Source organism: Opisthocomus hoazin, chromosome 2, assembly GCF_030867145.1.
Source record: "Opisthocomus hoazin isolate bOpiHoa1 chromosome 2, bOpiHoa1.hap1, whole genome shotgun sequence".
Classification (NCBI taxonomy): Eukaryota; Metazoa; Chordata; class Aves; order Opisthocomiformes; family Opisthocomidae; genus Opisthocomus; species Opisthocomus hoazin.
Window position 1 is genome coordinate 28,121,827 of NC_134415.1, and position 27,633 is coordinate 28,149,459.

The 27,633-nt window shown below is 39.6% G+C and overlaps 2 protein-coding genes across 2 annotated transcripts in view; one reads left to right on the forward strand and one right to left on the reverse strand.

Moving 5' to 3' along the window:
- CENPF (centromere protein F) overlaps positions 1-7,834 on the forward strand; it is a 45,388-nt gene extending 37,554 nt beyond the window's left edge. The window contains exons 17-20 of the mRNA XM_075412991.1: positions 1,350-1,536; positions 2,250-2,726; positions 4,745-4,935; positions 7,467-7,834. Of these exons, the coding sequence (XP_075269106.1) occupies positions 1,350-1,536; positions 2,250-2,726; positions 4,745-4,935; positions 7,467-7,676 (1,065 nt within the window). The 3' untranslated portion in view covers positions 7,677-7,834. The remainder of the gene's footprint in view (positions 1-1,349; positions 1,537-2,249; positions 2,727-4,744; positions 4,936-7,466) is intronic.
- A 2,902-nt stretch (positions 7,835-10,736) lies between these two features.
- Positions 10,737-27,633, reverse strand: part of LOC142364576 (spermatogenesis-associated protein 7 homolog) — a 39,339-nt gene continuing 22,442 nt past the window's right edge. Inside the window, exons 5-10 of the mRNA XM_075444322.1 lie at positions 26,753-27,258; positions 26,499-26,645; positions 25,220-25,285; positions 24,501-24,572; positions 20,615-20,672; positions 10,737-10,862 (exon numbers count right to left, since the gene is read on the reverse strand). Of these exons, the coding sequence (XP_075300437.1) occupies positions 10,737-10,862; positions 20,615-20,672; positions 24,501-24,572; positions 25,220-25,285; positions 26,499-26,645; positions 26,753-27,258 (975 nt within the window). The remainder of the gene's footprint in view (positions 10,863-20,614; positions 20,673-24,500; positions 24,573-25,219; positions 25,286-26,498; positions 26,646-26,752; positions 27,259-27,633) is intronic.

Here is a 27,633-nt window from a genome sequence, read left to right on the forward strand (position 1 = left end):
AACTGGGTTATAACGTGGTTAGAATACACTCAGAGACTTTGCAGTGCCTCTATTTTCTGTTTGTGAATTACTTTGATGATGAAAGATACCATGTTCTGCCTTAAGCATTAGTCTTGATACGTTGCTCTTGATTCTTGAGAGTTCATAAATTCCATTTTATATAGAATTTTCGTTACAATTATTAATTAGTGTAATTCTCTAAGCGACAGAACTGTTCTCAGTGATGACAGAATATGAGCTCCGCATACTGTGAACAACTGATAGCTGGGGACAGTTCTAGATGTGCTTGGTCTGCTTTCTAGTAGCACAAGTGAAGTTTAACTGTACATATAACTGAATTTCCGTATTAATTTCCCCTGCATTTTTTTCATCTGCCTGGGTTTTTTCGTCCTGCTTCTGTCTGTGATTGATTGCTGGCTCCAACTCTGTACTCCCACTTTGGGAATGAGCATCTCTCTAAATGCGCTCTTGAAGAAACATAGTCAATTCAATTTACTTGCAAGTGAACACTGAATTGCAATGCATTCATCTTGCTCAACAGTTCTTTGTTCCATAGGGCCCTACAGTGTGGTGTTAATTTGTTCAATACCAGCAGTCCAATGATATAGTACTACAGGATATGTGCCGGTGACAGAGAACAGTACCCATAGTAGCGTAAATGTAGCATACAAGGGTTCCAGCTGTGCTCACTGTGTGATATTTGCGCACGGGTTGGTACCCGACCAGATGAGCAGGGAGCAGCCCAGGAGAGAGTGCAAGTGGGTGGAAAGGAATGATCAGAATAGTGGTTTTGAGCTGGAGTTTAGAGAGTGAGGCAGGCCTGGGTTATCTTGCCTCTGTGAGAAGAGTCACTAGGGACAAAAAGAAAAATAAAGAGACTCAGACTGGGAGAGAGCACTTTAAAATCTAGTGTTGGTTTGAAATCTGTTACCTGGAAAGCAGCAGTTTCATATGCTACGTCAATGAAGTGATAACAAGTGGAAAAAGGAATATGGTCTCAAAATTCATAAGGCTTTCTCATAGGTAGGATGCTAGTCTTGACATCAGTAATCTGAACATTCGTAATTTGTTGGTATATCTGAAGAGAATGTCTGCCTTATTGGTATTTGAGTTCTTGGTTTTCTGCTGAGCTAATCACCTGTATGTACACATCTAGTAAAAGAGCTTTCATGTTTTCTGCAGGAAAGGAGCTGCTATAACGAGGTTGTACAGAAACAAGCAAACAATTATATATTACAACCATGCTCTGTGGCTAATACTGCACAACAGTTGAGCTTCCATTTGATGTTGTAATGTTTAAATGCAAGAATTATGTTTCTGGTGTAATAACTGCATTTCTTATTTTGTAGGCTGATAATACTAACATTATAGTTCAACTGAAGAAAGAGAATGAATTTGCTCACAGTAAAGTGCAGCTGTGGATGAAATCCTGTAAGCAGATGGAGCAAGAGAAGGAAATGTTGCAGAAACAACTAGTTGAATGTGAAGAACTATTAAAAAAGAAAAATCTAACTATGTCAAAGTGTAAGAAAGAAGGTAACTGAATCTGGATTCAATCTTAATGCTTTCTTAGCACTGCATTATTTCATAAAACTTTCTCTTTCCCTAAAATGTCTCTTTGCATACACAGCTCTCATACAGAGCATGATTCTTAACTAGTATAAAAAAGTGCAACTGCAAATATGTCAAACATTTTAAAAATCTAGTTTATCTTTCTCTCTAAATATCAGAGGCAACTCTGGATTATGAATATATATTTTAAATATTACATTTTTCTTGTTAAAAGTGACTTAAGGAGTGGAATGTTTACTTAATAACTGAAGTTCGTATACAAGTTTTTATCATTTCCCAGCAAGCTTTCCCCTCTAATTCTCGTGCTTTATTCTTTATATTTTGGCTCATTTCGTGAGATACACTGTATTGTAAATGAGACTTAAAGAAAGGTAGGGGTACAAACTCAAGTGTTCAGAAGTTACAAAATGACAAGGAAAATGTTTGCCCGTGCACTGGTCAAGGATTCTTTCCAAATTTTGCATGTTTGTTCTCTGTTTAGCAAAGACATTATTATGTCTAATGCATAACTGATTGTTATACACTGTCACTTATTTTTTTTATAGTTACACAGTTGTAGAACATAATTAATATAGAATGGTATCATTCAAAGATGTGTGAGCATTGCATTATAAATTCTTACATGTGTGTCTTTTTTTTATGTCAGTTATATGAATAATGATATTTTGCTTTGAAAGGTGCTGATGAGAATGCCATTACAGAAGAAATTAAGTTAAAATTGGAAGAGTTACGGGAATCTACAGAAGTGAAAACCAGAGAGGCAAATGAGAACCTGGAGAAATACTGCTCTCTAATTGTTAAATATTATAAACTAGAGGAAGCAAATGAGATGCTAAAAACACAAGTCACTTTGTTGAGTGCTCAGCTGAAACAGCCAACAAGTGATGCTGTCAGCACTCCTTTGCTGAATTCAGACAACTCCTTAACAGTGAGCAATCAGTCTGTCAAAGAGATGAGGTCAGATGAAGATACTACTAAGCTTTCAAGTAAAAGGCAGAGATATGAAGACAACAGGAGAGATAATGGAGAACCAAGTTCCCCTGTGCCAGAGATTTTATCCAAAAAAAAAAGGAAGGATGATATCTGTCAAAATCTGCCAAGTCAGGAGAACAGAGACGGTGAGCCAGATGGGCTTCCAGAAGCAGTGAAAAAAGGTATTTATAGTGTTTTATAAAGGCAAACGTTCTCTGAGCATAGAGGGTGTTTTTTTTCTCTTTTGTTTTGCTGAATTACCCAGTTTTACTCTGGGTGAGTAGGTGACTACACAAACATTTTTGGTGACCATGATGGAAGGTGAAAGTAGTCAAGGGGAGATGTGCCAGTTTGTGTCAAGTTAGTGTTTGTGGAGCTGTGATGTTAGACCAGCATAATATGTTTATGTTGGTTTAATAACTACCATTCTGCGAAGAGTTAAATGGTCCTGGCAGTTACAACTTTGTAGTTCCTTGTGATACATGTATTAGAGGCCAAGCATATGATACGTAACAGCAACAAAATTTTGCTGACAGGAGACTTGCTGTAGTCATTTAAAAGCATTATTTGAACCATTCACTGAAACTTACAGAATAGATGCTGACTGAATCTAATCTTAAAGGCTGCAAGATTGGAGCACTAGAATACTGTGTGGTGATGGAGTCATGTTTGCTCCCTCCGTAGCCCCACAGTTCCTTCAGTGTTTCTCCTTACCAGGTCAAAGAGGCAGTTAGTAGCTGTGCGGGGTCTGACTGGCAAGCCGCTGGTGGTGTGAGGGCTGCAAGGACACTCTGGGGAAGGAGGTCAGGGCTGCCCTGCACTGGGCGTGGTCGGGTCCAGCTGGCTCCAAAGGACAAAACTGTGTGCCAGAACAGAACCAGTCAGATATGTTTGTCACGTCTCCAAAATTGTAAGAAGAGGCACTAAATGCGGAGACAGGAAAAACAGTGCCAGGGCTGGAGGGACAGGAGTAATGCTGAAGCAATGTATCCTACTGAGCAGGGCATGGGGCTGAGGGTGGTGGTGGCCTGAGCAGGGGCAGGAGCTGGAGGGGTGGCCCAAGGGGGCTGAGAGCAAACTGAGGACGAGGTATGACCCCAGAGGGACTGCAGCCAATGGGGTCCTCCATGCCTGAGCAACTGAGTTAAAAACAAGGAGCACGAATCTAACGCCCATCTCCTGCGCTCCCATCACCTCACTGAAGGTGTAGCGTGCGGTGAGGCAATTGGAGACCAGAAACAGGGGAGGAGAGGTGTCTGGAGGGAAGCAGAGGTGTTTTCCCCAAGTGTTTGTTTATTTGTGTGCTTTTATTTCTTTCAATGCCAGAATCAGTAACAAAAAGTGTGTTAATTAGCAATACATTAAATTGATTAAAATTCCCTGAGTTGAAGCTGTTTTGCCCACAGCAGTAATATATTACCATCTTCATTAGAGTTCAGTTTCATTCTACTATGAATGCAAGGAAATTAAGTAGCCTGATATTCCATATAAGGGTTCACTGTAGCAGAAAGTAACTGAGAAGAGTGCACAAAATCAGGGCTTGAAAAATATATTGTATGTTCAACTACTGATTAAATACCCCTTTATAGTATATGCAACTGCAATCATTGAAGGACAAGCTGTAGAGATACTGAATTGCCTCAGCTTCAGTGATCGCTTGCAGAAGTCAGGATTCCTAAGTCTACACATTATTTGCATTTCATTTTCTTACCAGCGTTATTATTTTTCTGGAAATACACTTATTCTGACGATATATGTGCCAGTTAATGTTTGACTTCTAGGTTAAACAGAGAGATGATAGACAATCTTTAACACTATGTGCAGAGAAAAATATGAAAAATCAAGAATATCATGTCATGATATTGTGTTCTGATTGAATTCTAGTAAAACCAGTACATGTTTTCAGACTGAAATTATTCTCCAGGTAATAATGTACTTGTAAAGAAAAAGACCAAACACTTGTTTGAAAAACTTTGCTATAGAATTACTGTTGTACCTTGTCTACTTTTTACAGGGCTTGTATATGAATTCTGGAATACACAAGATCTGTTTAGCAATCTTTTTGATCCATTTGCTTCAATAAAATGAATGATTTATTTTAAGACGCTATTTTTATCCCCATTGTGAAAAAAGAAAAAATCTTTCAAGAAAGTGTAACTCATTTATTAGCTGGTTTTAATAGAAGCTGATTATTTTTCAGGGTCTGCTGATATCCCCACTGGAAAGGTTAGCCCTTACATTTTATGTGGAGCAACAAATCTAAGAACTAGTCTCCGTCTGGCTTCCCCAAGTGAGAAATTGCCTTTGCCTACACAAGATGTACGAAAATGCGGACCAGATATTCTTGGTGAGCGCTCCTGTTCGACGCCTGGTGGCAGCAAATCACAAACGGTAACTTTCAAAAAATTTATCTGGGTATGAAAGCCATGGGAGAACTAATACGTTCACTAAATGTATTCATCTTGTCAAGTAAGTTTGAGGACATATCATTTTTTACATTTTTCAGCAATATAGTGAAGATAAGATCATAAACACTGAATTGCTAAAACATGACAGAGGTCTTGACTGCGCTAGCAATCTGCAAATTGTTCCTGTGATGTCATTTGTGACTTCATAGGGAAACCCACTGAGAAATGTAAATTAAATACAAGTATATTTTCTTGTAACGGATATTAAAGAGCAGATATACTGTGGTTTCTTAGGTTTCAAAAACAGTAAGCAGCAAAAGATTTAACCTCTGGGAGTCTGAATTGAGGCAACAACTCTGCTAACAACTTATCTTGTTGTCTGCTAACAACTTCTCTTGGAATTCCGGATTCGAGATGCTATGAAATAACTACAGATATTTGAGAGGCTGTTAAACATGTAAATAGGGAACGTTCAGATGATAAAGAAACTAGACTTTAATGTTAGTGTTTATGAGATTTTAAAGTTATCAAGGCAAATAAATACTACAGAGTTAAGTTTTGAAAGCTGATTTTTATTTAAAAGTTTAGTAACTGAAGTTTACATCAACTTTGTAACGGTTTTCAGTAATATAACACACTGCTGAATATTTCACAGTACATCAGAATAAGGCGTTCTGTCTACGCTGATGCAAATGCTTTGAAGATTATAGGAAAATATTCCAGCTTTAGGGCAGAAATAAACCTTTTGTTGTCTGAGATCTCCTCCAAAGTTTTTAACCATGCTATCTCAACCTGAGCGGTAAGAGAATAGTTATTATATATTGATACTTATTTACATCAGGGCTACGTAGAAACATGCCAGTAGATAAAAATTCTTCCAGTTTGCCAGGTTACACAAAAGCATTCTATTGGCAATCAGTGGAGTCTGCTGCACAGCCAAACGTGAAGCCATAAAGCAAGAGTATAACTTCTGGCAAATTCTGGGTTGGTTTTGGTTTGAGTTTGTTTTTTCTTTTAAATGCAGTTATTTGGTGTTAGCCCATAAAGTATGTTGGCAAGATACCAAAAGTAAGTAACAACAAGAGCCACCTAGTTTTGTGGATGTATAGGTTTTGAGGCCAGAAAGCACCACTGGGAAGATAAGTCAGGTCAAAGCCATAATTTGTTTTGAGCTACACTAGTAGGAAATCTGTGTTTTGAAGTGAGAGTGAATCCACTGAATTCACGTATGTTGTTTCAGGCGTTAATTGTCCTACTTGTCAAAATTTGCTGCTTCTTGCAGACGTTACCTGGAGGTCTGTGTTTTATTAATGTTTCGTTAAGTGATGTCAATAAATTTTATTTATGTTCATTTATGTATGTTTGCCTGTAACTTTAGAAACAAATGGAGGGTGTTGCTTGTAAGGAAACTTGGTAGCGCAAAAACAAAAGGAAGCCTTGGCAGCAGAAAGTTGCATAGTAATCACCTGGCAGCATGGTGTAAGCTTGTTGTACGCTCTAGGTGACCACAGTCAAGGTTACAGCAAATAACAAGTAATCAGTAATAAATTGTTTTTAATTTAACTGAGGGAGTGATTTCCCGAACAGTCCTCCTCTTTGCCTAAGCTTGTATTGTCTAGGTCTAAGGACAGGCTACTCCTTACCTTCAACTATACAGAAGAATTTGATTTCGGGGTTGGTTTTTTTTCCCCCAAGTGTAAATATACAGAAGTCATCAGTCCCAGGAATTTGTGCCCTTCTCTCTGGGACATTGCTGGATGTATGCGTTTGTTTTACTTGAAGATGATGTACATCTGGGAACTTTTGGAGGAATTGTTCATAATACTGTCTCTTGTTTGTTGTAACCATCAAATCATGTTGTTTCATGCTTTATATTAATACGGTAAATGGTATGTCTTATTTTAAAAGTGAAATAAGCCTTGTTTCCTTCTCTTTGACAGCTACTTATATGTACTTCCATTTCAGACACCCAGTTTCAAAATGTTGCGAATTTCTCAAGGTGTTTAAAATGTGTCCTGTCATTTTCATACGCAAGTTTATTCACTTTCCTATGTGAATTTAATGTAGAATTTAAATTGAGTGCTTTGATTGCACATCAGTTAAGATGTGAAAGTAGTGGTTTCTGTGCAGATGCCAGCAAAAAAAGTGGCAACTATGTTTTATGTTTGCAGAATATGTACAGGAAAAATGAAATACAGATCTCAGTACACAGTACCTGGTACCTTAGTAAACAGATTAAGAGTACTGTCTGTTCCTAGCAAGTAGCTTGCCAACTGTGTAGCAGATACTCCATCTTACACCACACCAAAATGATAGATCACAAGTCTCACTGTATTGTATATTCAAAGTGATAGATGTCTTAAAAATATTTTTTTCTGTTTTCAATATGCATGTATATGTATTTTGCAAATTCCCAATATTCAGTCTTTTGCAGTGAGTTTTTTTGACCTACTGCAGAAAGCTAATACAGTTTTCCGTTACCAGTAAAACAGGACATTTTTGTTTGTGTTACAGGTAAATGATGAGCAGCAGTCCCAAGCAGTAACAGCTTTTCCACCAATGAAATCTGCTTCAAGGTCACCACTTTGCCTGCATAAGCAATCCACAAAAACTGTCTCTGATAATACCAGGGAGAGTTGCAATATGCACACAGCCAAAAATTCTCTAAATGAACAAGGACTACCTGAGCAAGATGAGCAAAAAGAAAATTGTAAGGTGCAGTAAATCTGTGTGGACTTCATCACAACTCAGAATAAGTGATGATCAAACCAGTTTATGAAATAAATATCAGAACTATATGGAGGGCACCATTTTTTCTTATCCAATGATTAACAATATGTAGGTTCTACAGAGCTTGTTCCTGAATATTTGCTAATACCAATAGTCACTCAGACTTGTGGAATGATAATGAACAGATGTAATTGATCTTCTGTAGAATATTCTGTAAATAATTCTTCATAAATCTGTTAAAAAATTAAACCATAGAAAAAGTGGACTATACGTTGCCATGTACTTCATTGTTGCCATTTTTTCTGTGCACCGAAGGTTGATTTACAAATGGAAACTAAACTCACCTAAGTATCTCTACAAATACTAGGTTCTAGGAAAAATTAGGCAGACACTATTGGATGATTCAAAATGAAGCAGTGACTTCATTTGTAAGTGCAAAATCAAATACAAAACCAGATATAAGATGCGTCCAGTGCGCTGTGTCTTGGTATCCCTTCTTCCAGATGGAATAATATTGTGCAAGGGGGGATGAGACCTGGTCCGAACAAACCCAGAGAGGACTGTCTGTTTTCCCTGAAACTAAGCATCTGCCAATCTATCTCTTTGTACTAGTCAGTGTGCACTGGCTTTGACCATAGCCGAAGGTCTTAACTTACAATGTTAATCTTCACCCCTGCAAAATGGCCCTTGGCCAGCCAGTAATCATCAGCAAGCTGGGGGTGGGCACTACGTACCTGGCCAGAAGGGACACCATAACAACAAACAGTGCTCACTCTACCAGCAACAGCTGTCTGCTGATTCTCTGCAGGTCACCCTTCACCCTGACAATGCTTGGCCTGAAATGTGACACTTTATATGAAAACTGTTGCAGACTTGCATCTGATGTAATGAGAATGGATGTGTTGGAGAAATGGTCAGGTGTCAACAAATATCTTCATAGAATGCCCTGACTTAGCCTCTTTTCATTCAAGAAAAGTCCTATTTGAGATCCCAAAAGAAGGTAACTCACCTGGAAATAGCATTTAAGATTCTTGTATCATCATTATAAGAAAATAACTCCATCTAGTTCATGGTAGTGCACTTGAATTTAGGATGATTCATTACAAATCAGCTCACTACAACAAGCTCGTACTTGTGGATTTCCAAGGTCTAATTGGGCTTGCTCAGTAGCGCAGAGCATTTCCGTTCAAGAGAAAAGGGTGACACCAACTAAACCAGTCATTATCCAACTGAACAGAAATTACTTGCCAATGATTTGTATTGCGTATGCTTTCCTACCCAGGCCAGGTATTGGGAAAATCAAGCCCTGTACATAAGCAGTAGCACCCTAAGTCTCCAAGTTGCACAGCAGAGAGGCATTTTCATGTTGTTCTTCTGTCAGAAAGACATTGTTTCCACTTTCAGCAAAAGTGGGTAATAATGTTTTCTACTCCTTCAAAAAGATTCCTTAAAATAGGAGACAATACTTTCATTCCAAGTTGAACTTTCAAAGTATAACAAGTGCTTCTCTAATGACACAAAGGTAAGATTCTACTTGAAGTTGACTCAGTTTTACACTCGAGGCAGAGGGGTTTTCCCTATTTACATATACATACACACAATTGTTCTGCCTTGCTTACAGCAGTGTCCATGAGACACAGTTTATGAGAACAAAAAATCTACTCATCAGTCTAACTGGAAGACCTTTAAAGAAATTCAGCATTCGTCTCAAATAAGTCTAACAGAACAATACAAACCAAAATATTCCATGTAGTTCTAACAAACAAAAACTTTATATACAACCTATCCTTTAGTAACTAGATATACCTATCATTGGGGTCAGATCAGTAGATCTTGTGGCTTTTTCTTAAACATCTTTAGTTGTTTGTTAACTAGAGTATTAGGTAAATAAAACAATCCTTGTGGCACTATGCCTATAGGCACCTTCCAGGGACAGTGAAAGAGGCCCATCTTAAAGGATGCATTTTGATTGCATCATCTTCTGTCAGTGTACCAACAAAGCTGCTCATAAAAGTTAAATTATTTCAGATAAGGTTTTGTATCTTCAAATTATTTAGGGATCATGTGTGAAACTGTAGCAATTTTTTTTTAAAAATTAACTCGAGGTAGAAGCATGGGTGTGAAAACCTGTTTGTAGTGCACAACAGAACAACAAAACAAAACTGGTGTGTTTTATTTATCCCAATCATTGTTTTTCTATTTTAATCTGATGCCTTGAAAAGTTTCCCACTTGGAAAAGAGTGTGGAAAAAACATCTATCTTTAGAAAGCTGTCTAATCTTAACCAGACAAATTTAAATGACTATGTTTATAATGAAGTAAGTAAATAGCATCACTAAAAGAAAGGATTGAGGCTTTAGTAATTACATATTTTCCAACTTGGCCATGTTTGTATTTTGTAAGCCTTTAGATTTTGGTAAGTGTGAAATGTTTGCATTTTGAAAGATTAGAATGCCTCTTATTTTTCAGTAACTAGCATGTATTGTAGTACCAGCTAATCTCAGCTTTTTGGCATATGAGCTAATGCGGGTTAAGATTTTCAAGACATCTTAAGTTATTTAGAGTAATACCTAAATCACTTGAAAATGGGACTTCATATTCTACATCCTGTGGCAAGCTGATGAAAATTCAGGTTACAATTCATGTAGGATTTTGAAAGCTGTATCAAAAACTTCATTTCCAACCTATCTGTAAATCAAGCATGCAGTAGGGAAAAATCAAAATTCCTCATCAGAATTCCTAGTAAGAGGATTGCACAGGATGTGTTTTCTTAGTGTCAGCTATGTGTAACGAATGAAAGGACACTTGTACCTGGCTTTCTGTTCTGATTGCAAAAGTCCCTGTAAAAATGCCATCTTTGGTGCTCTGGTATTGTTCTTAGCTTGTTAACCTTATTGTTGCCATAGTGATACTGTGTTACGTCACAGGAAGATCCATTAGCTGGATCCCTTCTTCATTTTCCTCTTTGCCCACCGTTTACGGTGTAATTGTCGTAAAATTTAGTTTGCTGTCCTAACTAATTTTGAATGCTCTCTGAAATGCCCAGAGTTGTAGGTTAAAAGCATGTTGCAGGAATGCTGGCGTCCTTTTGCCGTGCGTGCTTCCAGCTGATGGAAGGGTCTGGTTGGTTTGTGATGTTCAGCTCTTTCTTCAGGCTTTGAACTATTCTTCTTTTTTTAACCTAGTAATGAAAGGAAAACATAAAAGGAGATATGTTTGGCTGCTGCTCTTTCAGGATTATTATTAAGGGCCGGTGTTTGAACTGATGTCTCATATGTCAGAATCTAAAATGCTCCCAGGTCAGATCCTGCCCTGACTTCTTGCAGCCCACTCAGCTGTGGAGATCCTCAGGAGTTCCGCAGGCCTTGAGAGCAGGAACAGCACAGAAGTGGCAGGCCCGAGCCAGCCCTGCGCTTCCCGTGCCACAGCCACAGTGTAATCAACTGCCATTTGGGTAGAGTTTGTACAAAATTCTCTAAAATTAATCCCTAGTAGGAGAAATACAATTTATTGAACATGGACTTGTGCTACTTTCTCAATTATCAGCTTCCAGAAGATGCTCTGCATTGCACCGTGGTTTCAGTCTTGGGTGCAGCGCTGCCATCGCTAATGTTTGTTGGCTCACAGCAGGCTCACTCGGAAGAGTCTGCCAGTCCAGCCACGACACGTGGGAGAGAAGGATGGAGCTGAAAGAAGAAACACGTTCTCGCTGTACAGCTTACTAATTTTGTTGATGTACCCTACAAATGATGCACATTAATATACTTTAAATAGAGGAAGAAAAATACCAGCTGGAGCTGCGGTGAATCCAAACCTCTCTAGTCTCAGGCATGTGTATTGGACAATAATCCAAAAACGTTGAAGGCAATGACAGAGGAAAGTGCCTTTTAGACAGGGAAACATAGCTGAACAACATAAACACTCTGTACGGTAGGGAAAACAGTGTCACTCCATGGCCCAGGTGCCACCTCTGCGGTGAGAACACTCCAAATTTGTTCCAGAACTGGTTTCAGCTGCCCAATCCTTGTGCCTGTTGTTTGAGAATTCTAGCTGTCTAACCCTTCAAATGACTCCGTCTCCCTCTGCTGTTGCCACCTTATCCTAAATAGCCACAAATTACAATACGGCTGCCAGTAATTTTCTGCAGCAAAGAGTAATTGAAAACAGCTGTTTGAACTTTTTAAAGGTGTTGACAACTGAATACATGATGGACTCCTGTGAAAGCAGATTATAACAGTAGTATTCAAAAGCAATTTTGTGGATTTGCGTAGAATACCTGTAGTTCCAGTGACAGGAGATAGGCCGATCTCCTTTGTTATATATACATGTGTGTGCATATTCTCTGACACACTTATAGGCACACCCAAGTCCTTATTTCAGTGTAGAGTTCAGAAACTATATGGAACTGAGAAAAACAGGAGGTAGCTATACAACAGCCAGATCTGCTTAGCTTTTTTGCATTGCTTTATTTGTCTTCCTGGAAGCTTTTTTAACAGCAGACAAATCATGATCTCTATTCACAATTCAGCTGTTGAAGTACTTAGGTGAATGCACTGATGACTGATGGGTGCACAGAAAAATCAGCAGCTTTCTGTATTTTGCTTTTCTGCTACTGTGCTTCATAAATTAAACAGATGAAAGCTTGGTCAGAATCTGCTTTCAGTACTGGATGGTGTTTCAGGGTTCCTTTATTTCAAAGGCCTGCTGAGTACCACATGAAATATCACATGCATTTACACTGTATTGTGAAGGAAGATTGCCTGTTTCACTAAGTCTGTGTATCCACATCAGATTACTGATTTTCTTTTTTTTTAGAGGCAAAACAGGGGCGTGGGGAATTATTAATTGCAGTTGGGGGCTGCTTTGATTTTTTCACTATAGACAAAGGGAAATGTTCTCTATTCTTTTGACCCTATGCTGAAAAATAATCTGTTTTCAGTGCTATTGTTGGTATTCAAAGATATGTGTGGCTTTAGTAATTGTCTAGCACTGAGTGACTGAAGATTTTAGTTCTCCTGAGGACCCTAGTTTGGATTGTTTTTCATTAACTTAGATTCAGATCATGAAGGCTAAAAGTAGTAATGGAGATGACTGATACTTCATCCTTGTTGATTTTTTTCCTTCTCAATTTCTTGTGGGCAATTACAGAAGGAAAGAATCCATTTTGTGATTGCCAGATCTCCTACTTGCTTAACTGCTGGTTTAACTTGGTCAGCTGCTCTTTTACCTTTCTTTTTGTTTAAGTGTCTTGTGTCTGGCTCCAGATATTATCTTCAGATCAACAAATCTTCTGCTGAGACAGACTGTTACATGTGGGAAGTATTGGTTTATATCCAAGAATCTAAATAACAATCTCCCATTAACTGGGAGAGTTATCCCCTTACATAGTGTTTTTAGTATGACCGGGAAGGGTACCAAATCATTGGTCTGTTCAGGTGTCTCAGTCCCCATTGCTGGCTTCTTTGACACAGCAGCATGCTGCCCGTCTTCTAAGCATTATTTTCATGTGCTAAAACAACATGGAAAAAAATGGAAGGTTAGTGAATCAACTGCATGAAAGAGAATATAGCCTTGAAAGTTCTGCTAGAGCTTCCGAAATGTATGTAAGTTCATGAGTGGAGTTCACACCGTGTTTGGCTACAGCTTAGAACTAAAAGGTGGGAAAAGTAAAGTCTTGCCTTAGCTTTATTGCTGACGCTTTGAAAAAACACAGTGTCAGCCTAATCTGTCGTAGGACTGGTGCTGGAATAGCCATATTCCATACCCTGTGAACTAGTAAAGGGTTGTACCTTGCTCTGATGAGCTCTAACAAAGGAGAGCAGGTGGTAATGAAGATTTCTTCCCCGCTTGTTTCTTATCCCCCATCTCTTCATCAGCAGAGGAAAGTGTGGGATTACAGTCAATTTAAAGGCAAGCCTCCCAGTTTCGGCCACCACAGTTGCTATTTCTGCATTGCTGCCTAGGGTACATTGTAAAAATGCTAATGGAAGTGTAAGCGATTGCTGGCTTGCTGTAGCAGGCAGGAGGATTCCACAAATTTGCATCGTCCCTGTGATACACTGGAGATACTTCTATAAATTCAGTAATGCAGCTATGATTATTCTTCTCCTCGCCTCTCAATTAACCAGTACTGCACATATTGTTCCCTGTCAAATATCTTATTTTGTCAGATGCCAGAGAGCACTGTTGTTCTCTTTTCAAATTGCTGGTTTGATTTCTGGCAGTACTTGATTGCTTTAAAATGTGCTTTCTACATCCATTTTCCTCAATACTTAATTAACTGGAGAAAAAGACTGAAATGAGGTTTCAGTTAAGTAGGTGTTTCACTTTTGTCCTCGCTGCCTCATTCATTTATTTCCTCTAGCTCACTCAAGTAGTCTCAGAGACTTTATCTTTCATTTGCAAGAAATTTTACAGTCCAGATTATCTCTCCTATAGTTAAATCCCCCCAGCAAATGCATCCTGTGCTGGGAAGAAGCACAGAGGCAAGACTGCAGAAGAGGTGGTGAAAAGCAATCCGATATCAAACCAAAAGTGTGGTGAGCGTAGGTAAGAAAAACACAGCTAGTCATTTGAGAAGACTGTTCAACTGGCCACGGCAAAAAGCCACGTGCCTGAGACAGTGCTGCAGTAACAGCACGAGAGTTGAGTCGGTCAGGAGTCTCAACATATTACAGGAACATTCTTGTAACTTTGCAGTGAAGAGCTTAGTTTTAACATTGCAGATGCAGTTTCCATCTGTACTAAGTAACAGACAAAGTTAGAAGGAAGTGCTGCTTTACAAGATTGCAGCTACTGCTGCACTAGCATTTCTTGAGGAACATCTGGGGTACTTCTGTGCCTGTGCAGGAGTGTCTTAGGCATCTACAGCACAGGTAACTGCTTGGAAGATCTTGGCTCTCACCTTTATCCCCCTTCCCTCGGTGTGACCTGTTTGGCCCGAAGTGCCATGGGAAGGTAACAGTCTGCATGCAGTAAGCTACCATGGAGCAGCAGCTCCATGCAACGTGTTGCGTAAGGTAGCAGCAAAATTACCTTTCTTTGTAAGAATAATGTAGAACACTGCTACTAAATCATAGCCTACGACCCGTATAGTCTAAGGTTATGTCTACCATAATTAGTTGTTCTTGTTGAAGCATATTAAGGACAATGGATAATCCACTTTGTGTGAGCTGGAAATACATAATGTCCAGGGCTTCAAAAGGAATAATTTTTCTAGCTCAGCATACTAGTGTTCAGAAAAAAATAAAAAATAAAAACCAAACTTGTTGTGATAGAGATCCAATGGATTTCTCTGTGCCCATGCTTTGTTAAACTGACAGATGAGATTTGCAGTCTTCAGCATCAAGGGATTTCTTTTGAGAAATTTATGGCCTTTATTTATGGACATTAAGGAATGCCCAAGAACGGGAAAAACATTAAAACTTCCTCCATGGCTCTAAAGCAATTCTTATAACAATTTACGAACTAATTTAAAAGTTACCAAAACCTATCCAACAGGCTGCTCTTTGTAAATACTATAGGGTAATTTTATATCTCCTGTGTTCTGTTTTGCTGAGTTGACTGCTGAAGTGAACCTTCAACAAAAGAGCAAAATACAGTATGGCAGCCAAGTTACGGAAGGCTGAGCGACTGTGAGAGCTTGTGGTCAGACTTGCAGAGTGCTGCACCAGCAGATTTGATCTTGTGTTTTAACTATGTGAGTGTCCCCTTTTCCTCTCTTTCCCCCTCTAGATCTAATTTTGGAGCTTGCTGACATAGAACTAAAGCATGGTCTGGGTTAGACTTGGTTTCACTGGCTAAAGCAATCAAAGCTGTCAGCTACGTAGGTGTGAAGATTCTGTTGTACGTGTGTCCTGCAGTTGTGAGATAGACCATGTTTATGTGATACTCATCCATTTATATTTTCCAATTGTCTCCATGTATAGAAACCCTGGTTTACACAGGCAGATACCTGTGTACTTGAAGAAATTGGTATTTGCCACTGCACACTGCTGAATGTGTGTATGAAATGGGAAGAACTGGAGCAACGTTTCAGTATATTCAGCTATGCAGTATATACTGCCAGAGCAGGCAGTGAAATTAGTATGTCCAGCTGAAACTCCAGAAGAAATTTAAGAAATTGAAATAAAACTATTCACACCGGGATTTCTAAAAATATTAGCCATGCCACTTTGCCAAAATAGAAGGTTGCTACTTTAAATCCCATGCAGAATAGAACTTGTTTCACAGGACATTTTCCATTCTGCCTTGTGATGGGGCCACTAGGTCAGTACGGGTTTGGAAGAAAGTTTCCACATACCAGATCACTGACATTTGCTGTTGTGAGAAGAATAAACTTGGGTCCTGTGCTCATCTTGGAGCAGTCATTTTTGGTTTTACTGGTTTACTTTTAAAACTTTCCCATATGCAGTATCTAATTATGGTACATTACAAATATCTTTATTTAAATGGTAACAGTGCACAGTGCTGAAAGGGACTGTTGGTGAATTGCTTATTCACTTTGATGATTAAGCCAGTAATTATTGCATTAGCATCTGAAACCACACTTGTCTGCTGACGTATCTCCTCCTAGGGCAATCCCATGAGACATGATGGGCTAAGTAGAACAGTACGGCACTTGAAGAAGGGAAGGGCAAAGAACATGTAGGAGACAGTGCCAGGCGTTAAGTGGAGATTGCTTTCTCCCGTGTCTGCTTCAGTGTGACTCAAGATAGTGCTGGGGCGTGGTACATCAAAAAGGACTTTTTTGTCTTAGAAATGCAAAAATACATCTTTCCACCACTGACTATGAAAGACCCTATGACATTTCCTGACAAGTCTTATCACTGAGGCTATACTCACACAGTAACAAAAGCAAATAATTTTATTTGCTTGAGTAAGATGGCCTTTCAGCTTCCACACCGCCACTGTGTTCAGCTGCCCATGCTATTCTATGCTCCTGTCCTGAAATGTTCGGTAGCATAGCTGGATGCCATTTATCACCTGTCTTCCAACTCCCTCTCACCTGAGGTAAATCTTTTGATGTCTTTACACTGCATTTTTTTGAAACCGAATGCTTTATGATCCTCCTAAAAGCAAAGGCATAAAACAAGTGTGAGATATTGCTTTGTGTTTTTGGGAGCTTTTGGCTTTATACGATAAAATTCCAGGTAATGAGTTACTTGGTACAGTTTGCTCACTGGAAGACAGCCGGCACTGGATCCCGCCTTTCTGCAGGTGCCGTGTTAGTTCCCCATCGATTTCTTGAAATGATGCCCTGAGAGACCCGTTTCAGTGGCTATTTCAAGCCCAAGAGTGACACTTTTTCCAGTCTCCTGGATTCTAAGAGTCACTCTTTTACCTGTACTTCTTAGCAAGAACCAGCATCTTTTTCTTTTTAAGGAAATATTTTTCATGGAATTGATGGCTTCTTGAATTGTATCTGAGTATGGATCAGGTTTTGAGACACCTATTTCACAGCTGAGATGGCATCCTTTCACTTCTAAAGGTATAAAACTGCCGGATGTCGGTTTTGAGCATGTGGCTAGCTAAAAAAATAGTTTTACGAGCTTTCCTGAGCGGAGACCATTTTATTACCACAGAAAACATGGGAATCTGTTCACTCCGTGAAAATTTGTTAGAAAAACTCTCCAGTTTCTTCGTAAGTGTGCTAGAAAAAAAAGCTATAGTTCTAAAACATTAGGAATGTTTGAACCTCCAGGGCTGGGTAGGTGAAAAGCATCCTCAGCTGAAGATTCTAAGCAGACCACAGAATGCAGTCTGCAGAGGCAGTAAAACAGTGTGAACAGCAGAAATAAATCTTGGTGGGAGGAGTGGTGCATGCTTTCACCTAGGCACACTGTTTGAAATTCCATGTTCTAAAGCAAAGAAAATTGCTCCTCAGACAGATGTTGATGAACCAGAATTGCCTTGGGCTGGAGTCCAGTGAAAGAACTGCCCTCTGTGCCCCCACTTTACTACGCCCCACTATAACTATGCCGTGTAGGTACATAGAGAGTAACATCAAGGGGAAAGGTGCTAGCTGTTTTAAAAGGCTTTTGTCTTTGAGGCACTGTCCTTTCCTCCATGTATGTTTTTCCTATATTCTTTCCTCACTCTCTCCTTCCCTGCTATGCAGTAACCATCTTTTTTTTCTAACGGAATTAGGCAATTAATTGCTTTCTCCTACTCCTCAGTCCCCATGTAACATCCTATTGAGTGCATATCCTGCTCCCTGGAAGAGCGATGGTGCTACTCTCTTTCTCAAAGCTGGAGAAGAGGCAAGAGGTACTACAGCTGTGAGTTCCCTAGTAAGAGTTGGGGACTGCTTGACTGATGCATGGCCAAATGTGGACGGTGGGTCAGGCAATGCAGTTGGATTGCCTGAACTGACAATAGACCTGTGTTTTTAGGGAACAGATCTCAGGCACTCTGCTGGAGTAAGTGCCAGCACGAACTTGGAGAGGGGCGTTGGTTTTGTACAGAAATTACACATAAGAGCAGAGCCCAGGGAAGCAAGTACCCAAATAACAAGTTGGCAGGCATCCAGCATGGGTAAAAAAACACTGCAAAGACCTTGACAAATGTTTCCATCCTCTTATTTTGTCTGTCTGGTCCAGAAAAACAATGATAGTGAATAAAAAGAATTTAGTTTGAAGACAAGAAACTAGAAGAGAAAAATATATTTTTGTAGAACAAGAAGTCCACTCACTGACCAATTCACTTTAAAAAGTCTCAAAGCGATTCAGCTTCCAGTACTTCTTGTGGGAACTGTGCATGTTCTAATAAATGTCATTGCCCGCAAGCTGCTGCTGGTGTAGGTTATGCTTGCACTTCTCATTTAATCTTTCCAAAGAACACTTCTTTCTCCTGTGCATGCTACATCCTTCCAATATGCAGAGGCAGTTTTGATCTTTTTCCTTTCCTTGTTGCATGACTATACATGCAAATATGTGGTTTAAAAAAACCCTTTAAATCTATTCTCCACCAATTAATTTTGTTAATCTTTAATGAGTTCCTTCAAAGTCTTCAGTTGTTCTTTTTACAGAGGAAAGCACCAGGCTTAAGCTCTACTCAGGTGCAGAACAATGTGTTGCTAGATATCAAACATGTCACGAGCATATAGTCAAAATCCACTACTGTCTACAAACTCATTCTTTTGGAAGTGCTGGGAGCCTTCTGGAAGAAGGAATCAAGTACCTTCAGTCTCTTATTAAAGGATTCTAAGCTCTATCTCTAAGGGACTCAGAGCCTTCCTACCTCCTGAGTGTCACTCAGATCAGCATCTAGATACCAAAACACCATTTCTCTCCTTATCGTGGCACTTTGAAAGACACAATAACCTTCTGCATTCTGATTATAATTCCTTTGACTGTTTTTTGTTCATCATGTAAAGCATATGCGTAACTCCCACATGCCTGGTGTTGAAGAAAGTACAATACTAAATGGCAGCATTACAAATTTGCCGAAACAAATAAGCAAGGGTAGCCCATATAAAAGCTACACTATTCCAGTTCCTCAGAAATGCTCCCATCTGAATCTGCTTCAGCAATGTGAGCTTTAGAATACAAAGTCCAAACCCCTGACCATGAATCCTTTGGATTGTAAGACGGCATGAAATGCTGTCTTGCATAGGGGCCCTTAAAGTCATATCTATAGGATGACTCCAGCATCACATCCCTCTCGGATAGAATTAGCAGCCTCGCTCCCTGCAGGATGTGGGAGAAGTGTGGGACGAAAGAGCCCAATAACCCAAGCCCTGTGTGCTGGGCAGGGACCCTTCGAGAGGCAGTTGGCAGGCAATACAAGTGGAAGACTGTGACTAAACTCTTGCACCCTCTGTGGAGCTCAGAGTTTTGCTCCAGACCCTTAAGAATGTGTTTATATTTATTTTTTTTAAATTTAATGCAGAGACTGTAAAAGAGAAAGAATTTATATTTCACAGTTATTGGAAAGGAGGAAAACTTCGTGACTTTTAAATGAGTGCTGTGACCTCAGCTTATAGTGTTAGTGTCTCCCATTTTGCTCCTACTATCTGACCTAGAGAAACTATTTCAAAAGCCCAGTTGAGTCATCTGCTCACGAGGTGTGGTGTTGGATTTGGGTCTCCCCAGTCTGGGGAAGGCATTGGAACCTGTTTACCCCATTCCATGGGCAAATGCTTCAACCAATCTGGGATAACAGCAAAGATAGCAATGACACTGCTATAACCATCTTCTGTGTGAATGACTTTTAAAAGAAAAACAGTGTGGTTTTTCCAATTTTTCAAAGAGCATTTATAAGCCCTGCTCTCATGAGAGGGCTCTAAGATCTGGATTAAAACAGGCAGAGGTGCTTTCGCTCATCGTAGAGAAGATGCCAGACTTACAGAGGAGAGAGACAGGACTGAGGCCATGTGCTTGTGCCTGCCATTTCCTATTGTCTCTCCACAGGCCACTTCCCTCTCAGGATGTGAGACTTTCAGATAAGCATTTTGAGATGCATAATTCTCAGCAGGCACTACGTGGGGAGCCTTAATGTCGAACTTAGAGTTTTATATTCTGCCCTGGTGACCAAACTCCTAAAGCAAGCTATTAAAAAACAAGGTTGTCACAGCCTACAAGTCTCTCTTGCTGGCCTACTCCAAGTCATAGCAGTCATGGCAAAGAAGCGCAGCAACAAATATTCTTAATTAAACAGGTTTTATGTAATTAAAGCTGTTCTGCATGCTAAGTCCATTATCTGTCTTTTGGAAACCTTATTAGACTAACACACAAAAATGTACAGAAAAATCTCTCTTTACCAGTCCTCTGTGGAAAACACCCTTACTGCTGGTTTTGTAGAAGTAGTTTCTCCTTGCCTTGTATTTAAATTGCGTAGCAGTCGATCTGCCATAAATTGTTGCTCAGCATTGATGTACAACATTTCTGCTGGAGATGACAGAATATTTAATAATAGACCTTTTTTGCTCACCTCGTCAAGGTTATGCCTTTTACTTTTAATGTGCATTTGAAATATATCCTCCAATGCCCTTAAAAAAAAAGAATAAAAAAGAACATCAGTGAAAAAAAAAAAGACTGTTCAAAGGCCATATACTTCCAAATGAAAAATACCACTTAGCCTGTCTTTCAGATCACTTAAAATACATCCTAACTTTCCATTTTTGCTCCATCCCCTCCTGGTCCCTACAGTACCTATAACTGAATTTAAAAGATAAAATCTTAAACATTTTAAGGTTATTGAATATCCTTATTCCAAGTGCATGCAGTTTTGCAGGAACTCTGATGGGGACAGCCTTTCATGTAATAATTCCAATTTCTTCTTCCATATTTAATACAAATATGAGTATTGGTGCTCTTCATTGCAACGTAGTAGTCCCCCTCTGTATTTTGGTGGGGCCTAAGTCTCACTGCTGCTGCTGTCCAGTACTGTCCCACCACATTAACTGGGTGAAACTGCGGGGATGCTGGGCAGTGCTGCAAGCAGCTTTCTAGATTCATTTATAGCTGTAGTTCCTTTGTCTAAGATACTGCGTTATTCAAAGAGGACTTTTGAACTGTCTCTAGCTAACATTTTTTAGAACTCTGCAGGTCATTTGCATAGTCTTTTTGTTCTCGGGCCTCCTTTTTAGTAATTTTTAAGGGAAACACCAAAGGTTGAACTTTCATGGTCACAATTTTGTTAACTAGGTGTACCAGGGAGAGAGAGATGCCTTCAGAAAGTGCTCTCAATATTTTTGTTGATGACTACGACCAGCTGCAAGCAAAAGATTTGCTCATGGTGATAAGCATTGGTAAAAATAAAGACCAAACTGACTAGGGAAATTAGGTCTCTGGGTTCTACAAGCACGACTCAGTTAAATCTAACCCAATCGTTGCATTTTCTGAGAATAACAAAAAAAAAATATCGGCAATGAATCATAGAACCGTAGGTTGGAAAAGACCTCTAAGATCATCAAGTCCAACCATCCACCCAACACCACCATTTCTACTAAACCATACCCTGAAGTGCCACATCTACACGTTTTTTAAACGCCTCCAGGGATGGGGACTCAATCACCTCCCTGGGCAGCCTGTTCCAATGCCTGACCACTCTTTCAGTAAAGAAATTTTTTCCTAATATCTAATCTAAACCTCCCCTAACGCAACTTGAGTCCATTGCCTCTCGTCCTATTGCTAGTTACCAGGGAGAAGAGACCAACACCTGCCTCACTACCACCTCCTTTCAGGTAGTTGTAGAGAGCAATAAGATCTCCCCTCAGCCTCCTCTTCTCCAGACTAAACAGCCCCAGTTCCTTCAGTTGCAACCTCATAAGACTTGTTCTCCAGACCCCTCACCAGCCTCGTTGCCCTTCTCTGGACACGCTCCAGCACCTCAATGCTCTTCTTGTAGTGAGGGGCCCAAAACTGAACACAGTACTCCAGGTGCAGCCTCACTAGTGCCGAGTACAGGGGCACGATCACCTCCCTAATCCTGCTGGCTGCACTATTCCTGACACAAGCCAGGATGCCATTGGCCTTCTTGGCCACCTGGGCACACTGGTGGCTCATGTTCAGCTGGCTGTCAACCAATACACCAAGGTCATTTTCCGCCAGGCAGTTTTCCAGCCACTCCTCCCCAAGCCTGTAGCATTGCCTGGGGTTGTTGTGGCAGAAGTGCAGGACCCGGCATTTGGCCTTGTTGAACCTGAGACCTGTTGAGCTGGAGAGCTCAACAGAGTTGTTTTGGTTATATGCCATATATTTGATTTGGGAGGGCATTTATGATTTTATCTGTAGAGAAACTGATCTAAATAAATAGAGATTTTAAAATATGTGTCTATCATATTAATCCTGAAGCATGTTAGCTGAGGCCGTTAGTTGAGTATTTTCTAGTCTGTCACAAAATCTATTTAGAAACTCAACTTTTGATTTAAAATGAAAGGATGCAATTGATTATTCACTTTTACTCTGCAGAGAAATTAAATTCTGTTATTAGAGACTACCCAAGCAAACAATGGATGATTTTTCATGTGTTTTAGTAACATTTATTTGAGGGAAGGTGCCAGGGCTGCGTGGACTACAGAAGACAGAATAGTGTCGTGATGCCCACCTCAAGCCTTCCTTACATTGCTCTTTCCCTAACTCCACTCCTCCTAGCTGCATGTCGCGCTCTCTCCTCAGTTTGAGAGTATTGCAGACGGCAACTGTTCATTTCTGTTTTTCTTTCAGATCCAAGCTAAGCCGAAAATCTCAGTAGTACTGATAGTGCTGGAGAAGGGAAGACCCAACCGACAGTAGCTAGTGTGGGAAAGTGAAGGTCTGTCCAACTAAGGACTAGTTGTGAGGAAGTTGGGTTTTTATTCCTTCAATGTTTTGTTACAGCAGGCTTAGAAAACAAACAAGTTTTGCAGGAAGAGTGTGCAGCATCTCAGCAACCTCCACCTAAAATCAACAGAGCAGTCCGTTCACCCTACAAGGCTGCGCACGGACACCCTGGTGCCCAATAGTGTTCTGAGTCGGGCTCAGTGTGGAGCACACACATGACCCCTGCTGCTGTCACATCATACAGGTACAAGTTTGTGTTCTCTCGTTTGGTTTTCACTTTCTATACAGAAAAAACTTGTTCCCTGAAGGATACCAAGCCCTCCTGTTAATATGAGGGCTGTCACAGAGCATTTTTTGAGGCTTTATTTTAATGTTATCTTCTTTTTAACTGTGTGTATGGGCAGGCATGATACTTAGCAAACTTTTCAATGTGTGGTGAGTCGGTGTTTTTCAAATCTACTACTGTTCCTCCCAGTGTAACCAGAAAGTTCACTTCTAATTTGGGCCTTGAAGTGTGTCTGAAAACTGCTATACCTAGAAGGAAGGAAGAGAACTTTTACCTTTGACTGATGGCTCACAAAACGAACTAACCATTTGTGTTAATGGCCGCTTAAAAAAAAGAAATTTAAAAGAGCCTTAGGGATTTTAACTGAAATCCTCTAGATTGAAAGGGAAATATCTTTGTTTGGTGTCTGACTGAGTTTGATTGATTTCAGGGGTTTAACACCTCTCCAGCATCAAAGCACAGCACTTGACAGAGACCGAAATCTTAAACATTGGGGTTAAATCCTCTATCACAGGAAGAGTTTCTCCCATTTAAAATGCAGGCTGGAATAGAAAAGGAGCACACAACGTTGTCACTTTTAGCAGGCCTCCAAACAGACCTGTGGTTTATCACAGATCTCTAAATATTAGAAAAGTGGTAGATTTCTATTGGAAATGGGAGGGGGGTGTGTGTGTGACAGGATGTCACATGCAGAACATGAAACCAGTAAAGGATGTTGCAGTCAGACACCAGCAGCCCTGGGTGTGTTTGGCTCTAGCCTTTATGTGTGGACCATTAACTTAATAGCGCATGCATCCTAAATAAAACAATTATTGCATTCATTTGCTTCGCTCTTATACGAGGGACGAAGATACTCTACATACAAAACCTTTTGCTGTGATGTATTTTGCTAGGGAAGACCCATTGTAGCTCTGTGGCTTGCTAGCTCAGGATTGACCAGGAACTGGAATGAGACTGTTGTAACAAGAATGTCTATCACCACACTACATAAGAGAATGAGCTTGAGAACAAGGCTAGAGAACATAATGTTTCCGTGTTTCTGGTAGAAGCTTCTGGGAAATACAAGGCTGGCTGAAAGTATTTTCTGTTCAGCTACTCAGTTTAAATCACGACTCCTCTAAAGTGCAGTCACAAAAGTATTCATCATACTAAACTGATTTCAGGTTTCACTTTAATCTTGTTAAACCCACCAATTCTTTACACTGATTGAATAATTAGTCAAAGTTTTGTTACTCAAAGGAATAAATATGAAATGCATAGCACTTACTCGTCATGATAAGAACTTCTAATTAAAATATCATTTGTGAGATCTTGAAGAAAATGAAGATACTCTTCTTCTCTATACAAACACAAAAACTGTCAGCATCTTTCTTTAACATACACTGAACACAAATAAGTTTTACAATACCAAATCGGTAGTAGTTTTAGAATAATTAAACTAACTCAGATAAAGAATTTTGCCAACATATTCAGAAGTGATGAATCTATTTACTAGTCTGCATTTTTTTACTATCCAGGTTTATACTTTTTTAAGTGACTGATTTTCACAGCTCTGTTGGTCAACTCCCTACTTACTTCAAGCCGTTAACTTAATCCATTAATTTCATTAATCAAGAACATCTATGTGTTTTGTGAATAATCAGTTAAAAAAATATTTCCAATGCACAAATTGTAGGTATCAGAAGATAAATTATTAACATTGTTTATTTATTTATTATTTACTTATTCTTACCATATTTAGTTTGCCTACAGTAAGAGGGGACTGGTTGGCATGACTCAGAAAATCTCTTCCAACTTTCTGATCCCACACTTCCCAAGCAAGCAGCTGAATCCTCTATTCCTAATAGAGTCCCTTCTAGTCACTACATATCGTCATTGGTAATTGGCTCTTGTGCCATGTTTTCAATTTTCCATTGGATTCCTACTTTAATATTTTGATACAAAGCTTTGAAACAGTTAAGAGAGACAAACAAATATTTAACTTACCTTTCTCTGAGTTGTGATCCTGGAGAAAGTGGCATTTCAGAATCGTGAATCCATAATTCATGGTTCTGCCACGAACAAGCAAAGAGAAAATGTAGATTTTTTTTTTTGTTATCTTTGTATCAACATTTTATATTTCCATTCAGAGCACCAGGAGGAAATGATCTGATTTCATAACATATCAAAACCTCAACAACATCATACTGAAGTGACAGGCCCGCTCATGTGAAATAAGTATCTTGAGTGTCAATCACTCTTATAAGTAAAAAAAAGTATTATTATCAGGTAGGTTCATGTTAGCAGAAACAGAGACAAGCTTGTATAACCTGAGAAAAATGATGCACATGCCATAAAGGAAATCAGAAGTTCTGACAAAATAGAAAATTTTTGCAGACCTCATTTAAATAAGACACCTTTTTCTTTAAAAGGACGTGCAAAATGCAATTGTATCTTTGCAAGAAGACTCAGAAAACCAGACTGATATTGGAATTATCTTTGGCTGTGGACTATTATCTTTGGCTGTGGATTATTATCTTTGGCTGCAGATTATCAAATAGGAATAGGAGCATCTCTTGATAATGTTGTAAAATGAAGGTTTTGGTGGTTAAAACAAGGAATGGAGTAGTCCCAGCTAGCACAGGGCTAGCAGGAATCATGCCTGTGGTGCCTTGGCAGAGGTGTATAGAAATTCAACACTGATTCTGTAAAGGGACGAACAGGCCAAGGAATTTTACAACATCTCTCTATCATGCATGGCTTTCGCTACTGTTAAGCACCCCTTATTTTTAAGAGCACTAAAATTTATTAAATTAATCCCCCATTCATCTTAAAAATCCAGGTGACTAATGGAGTGCAACTTCCAGACAAAGTCTTGTATGACATACTACAGTACTGACCATAGGCTGAGAGATTAGCACTTTGGATGTTTCTGGGCTCCAGGGTACTATCTGGGTGGAGTGAAAGGCTGCAAATCAACCAAAAGCTGAAATGACCTCTTGAAACGTTAAGAGTGCAGCAAGATGTAAGTCAAGTAGGAAAAAGCTCTGCTTTCAGAAGAACAGATTTGTGTTGGAATAGAGTGTTTTTCACATTGCATAACACCTCATTTGTGTTTCTCAGAACTGTTGCTTTAGCTGTTCCTATTTTATTCAAAGAATTCTGTTGACCCTAGCCACACATACTAGATTTCTCAGCTGCAATCTTCGTGACTTCTCACAAGATGATTTAATTTTTTGGTTTTGCTTTTAACATATATTCGCCAAAGCCAATGATACCGTTATCCATCTCATTTCCACACAACCAGGACAACTTTTGCATGTGAACAGTGGACTCCATTCTTTTTCTTTGTAGCAAACTGGGTACACCAACCTCAACTGGCTGCTGAGAAAAGTGATACGAACGTGGTCTCACATGGTCATCTTCTAAAAATCTGAAAGATTAAAAGCACAGTGAAAACCAGTTATGCTTAAAATGATGTGTTTGAAAGGAAAATTACTTAACTTTTAGCACTGATGTGTAAACAAACTGAGTAAGTACCTGTGCAACTCTCTTTTTTCATTATTGATGTCGGCTGATTTGAGTGATGACCTGCCAGGGGAGGAGCCCTTTTTTTGGGGAGGAGGATTGTAACACCTATGTTTGACAAGAAAAGATTGGTGTGATGTCTTTAAGATTTGAGGGGTAAAACACTGCTTCTTTTCTGTGAAGTAAATTGAATGTTTGTCAAGGAGGTCCCCAGAGTATGTTTTATTAAAAGAACTTTGAAATGCCTTCTTCCTGTTGTGACTGCCTACATGCATGTGAGACTGGTGCAGTGGTGAAGCAGACGATCTGTCTGTACTAGAGTTGTGAACAGGAGTCTGAGATAAAGTGCGCTGAGCAGTATTTTGGATAGTCTTTCTTGCAGTAGGAGACGGCATAAGAGTCCTTGACATGAGCTTCTGAAAAGATACAGGGCGGGGCTGCGCTCTCTTTGTCCCGGAACAGTTGTTTCGACCAGAACTCAAATATAGGTGACCGTCTTCCAACAGTGACCACCTCACCTGTAAGTTAAAGAATAAAGTAACTGACAAAAAAATTGCAAAAACAGTTTGCTGAAGACAGTGTCTGCTACAAATTGATTCACACAGGAGGAATTTTAAGAAACTGTTTTCAAACCGTCTCGAGTGGTCTATATGATTTGCTGAGTTTCGGGAACCACAATTAGGAGTAAAGCCACCCTGCCACTGTGCTAGAGCTAGTTCACAAGTCCCTTTTCTAGTTTCTTTTTCCTTGCTTCTCTTTACAAGGTTGAGGTTGCTAATGACAAGTAGTCTTGGGAAATTATAGAAATGCCATTTTGCTTGTCAGGGCCCGCAGAGGGAGAACAGGAGATTTTTCCTTCCTTGGATGTTGTGCATTCTCATCTATGGAACTGA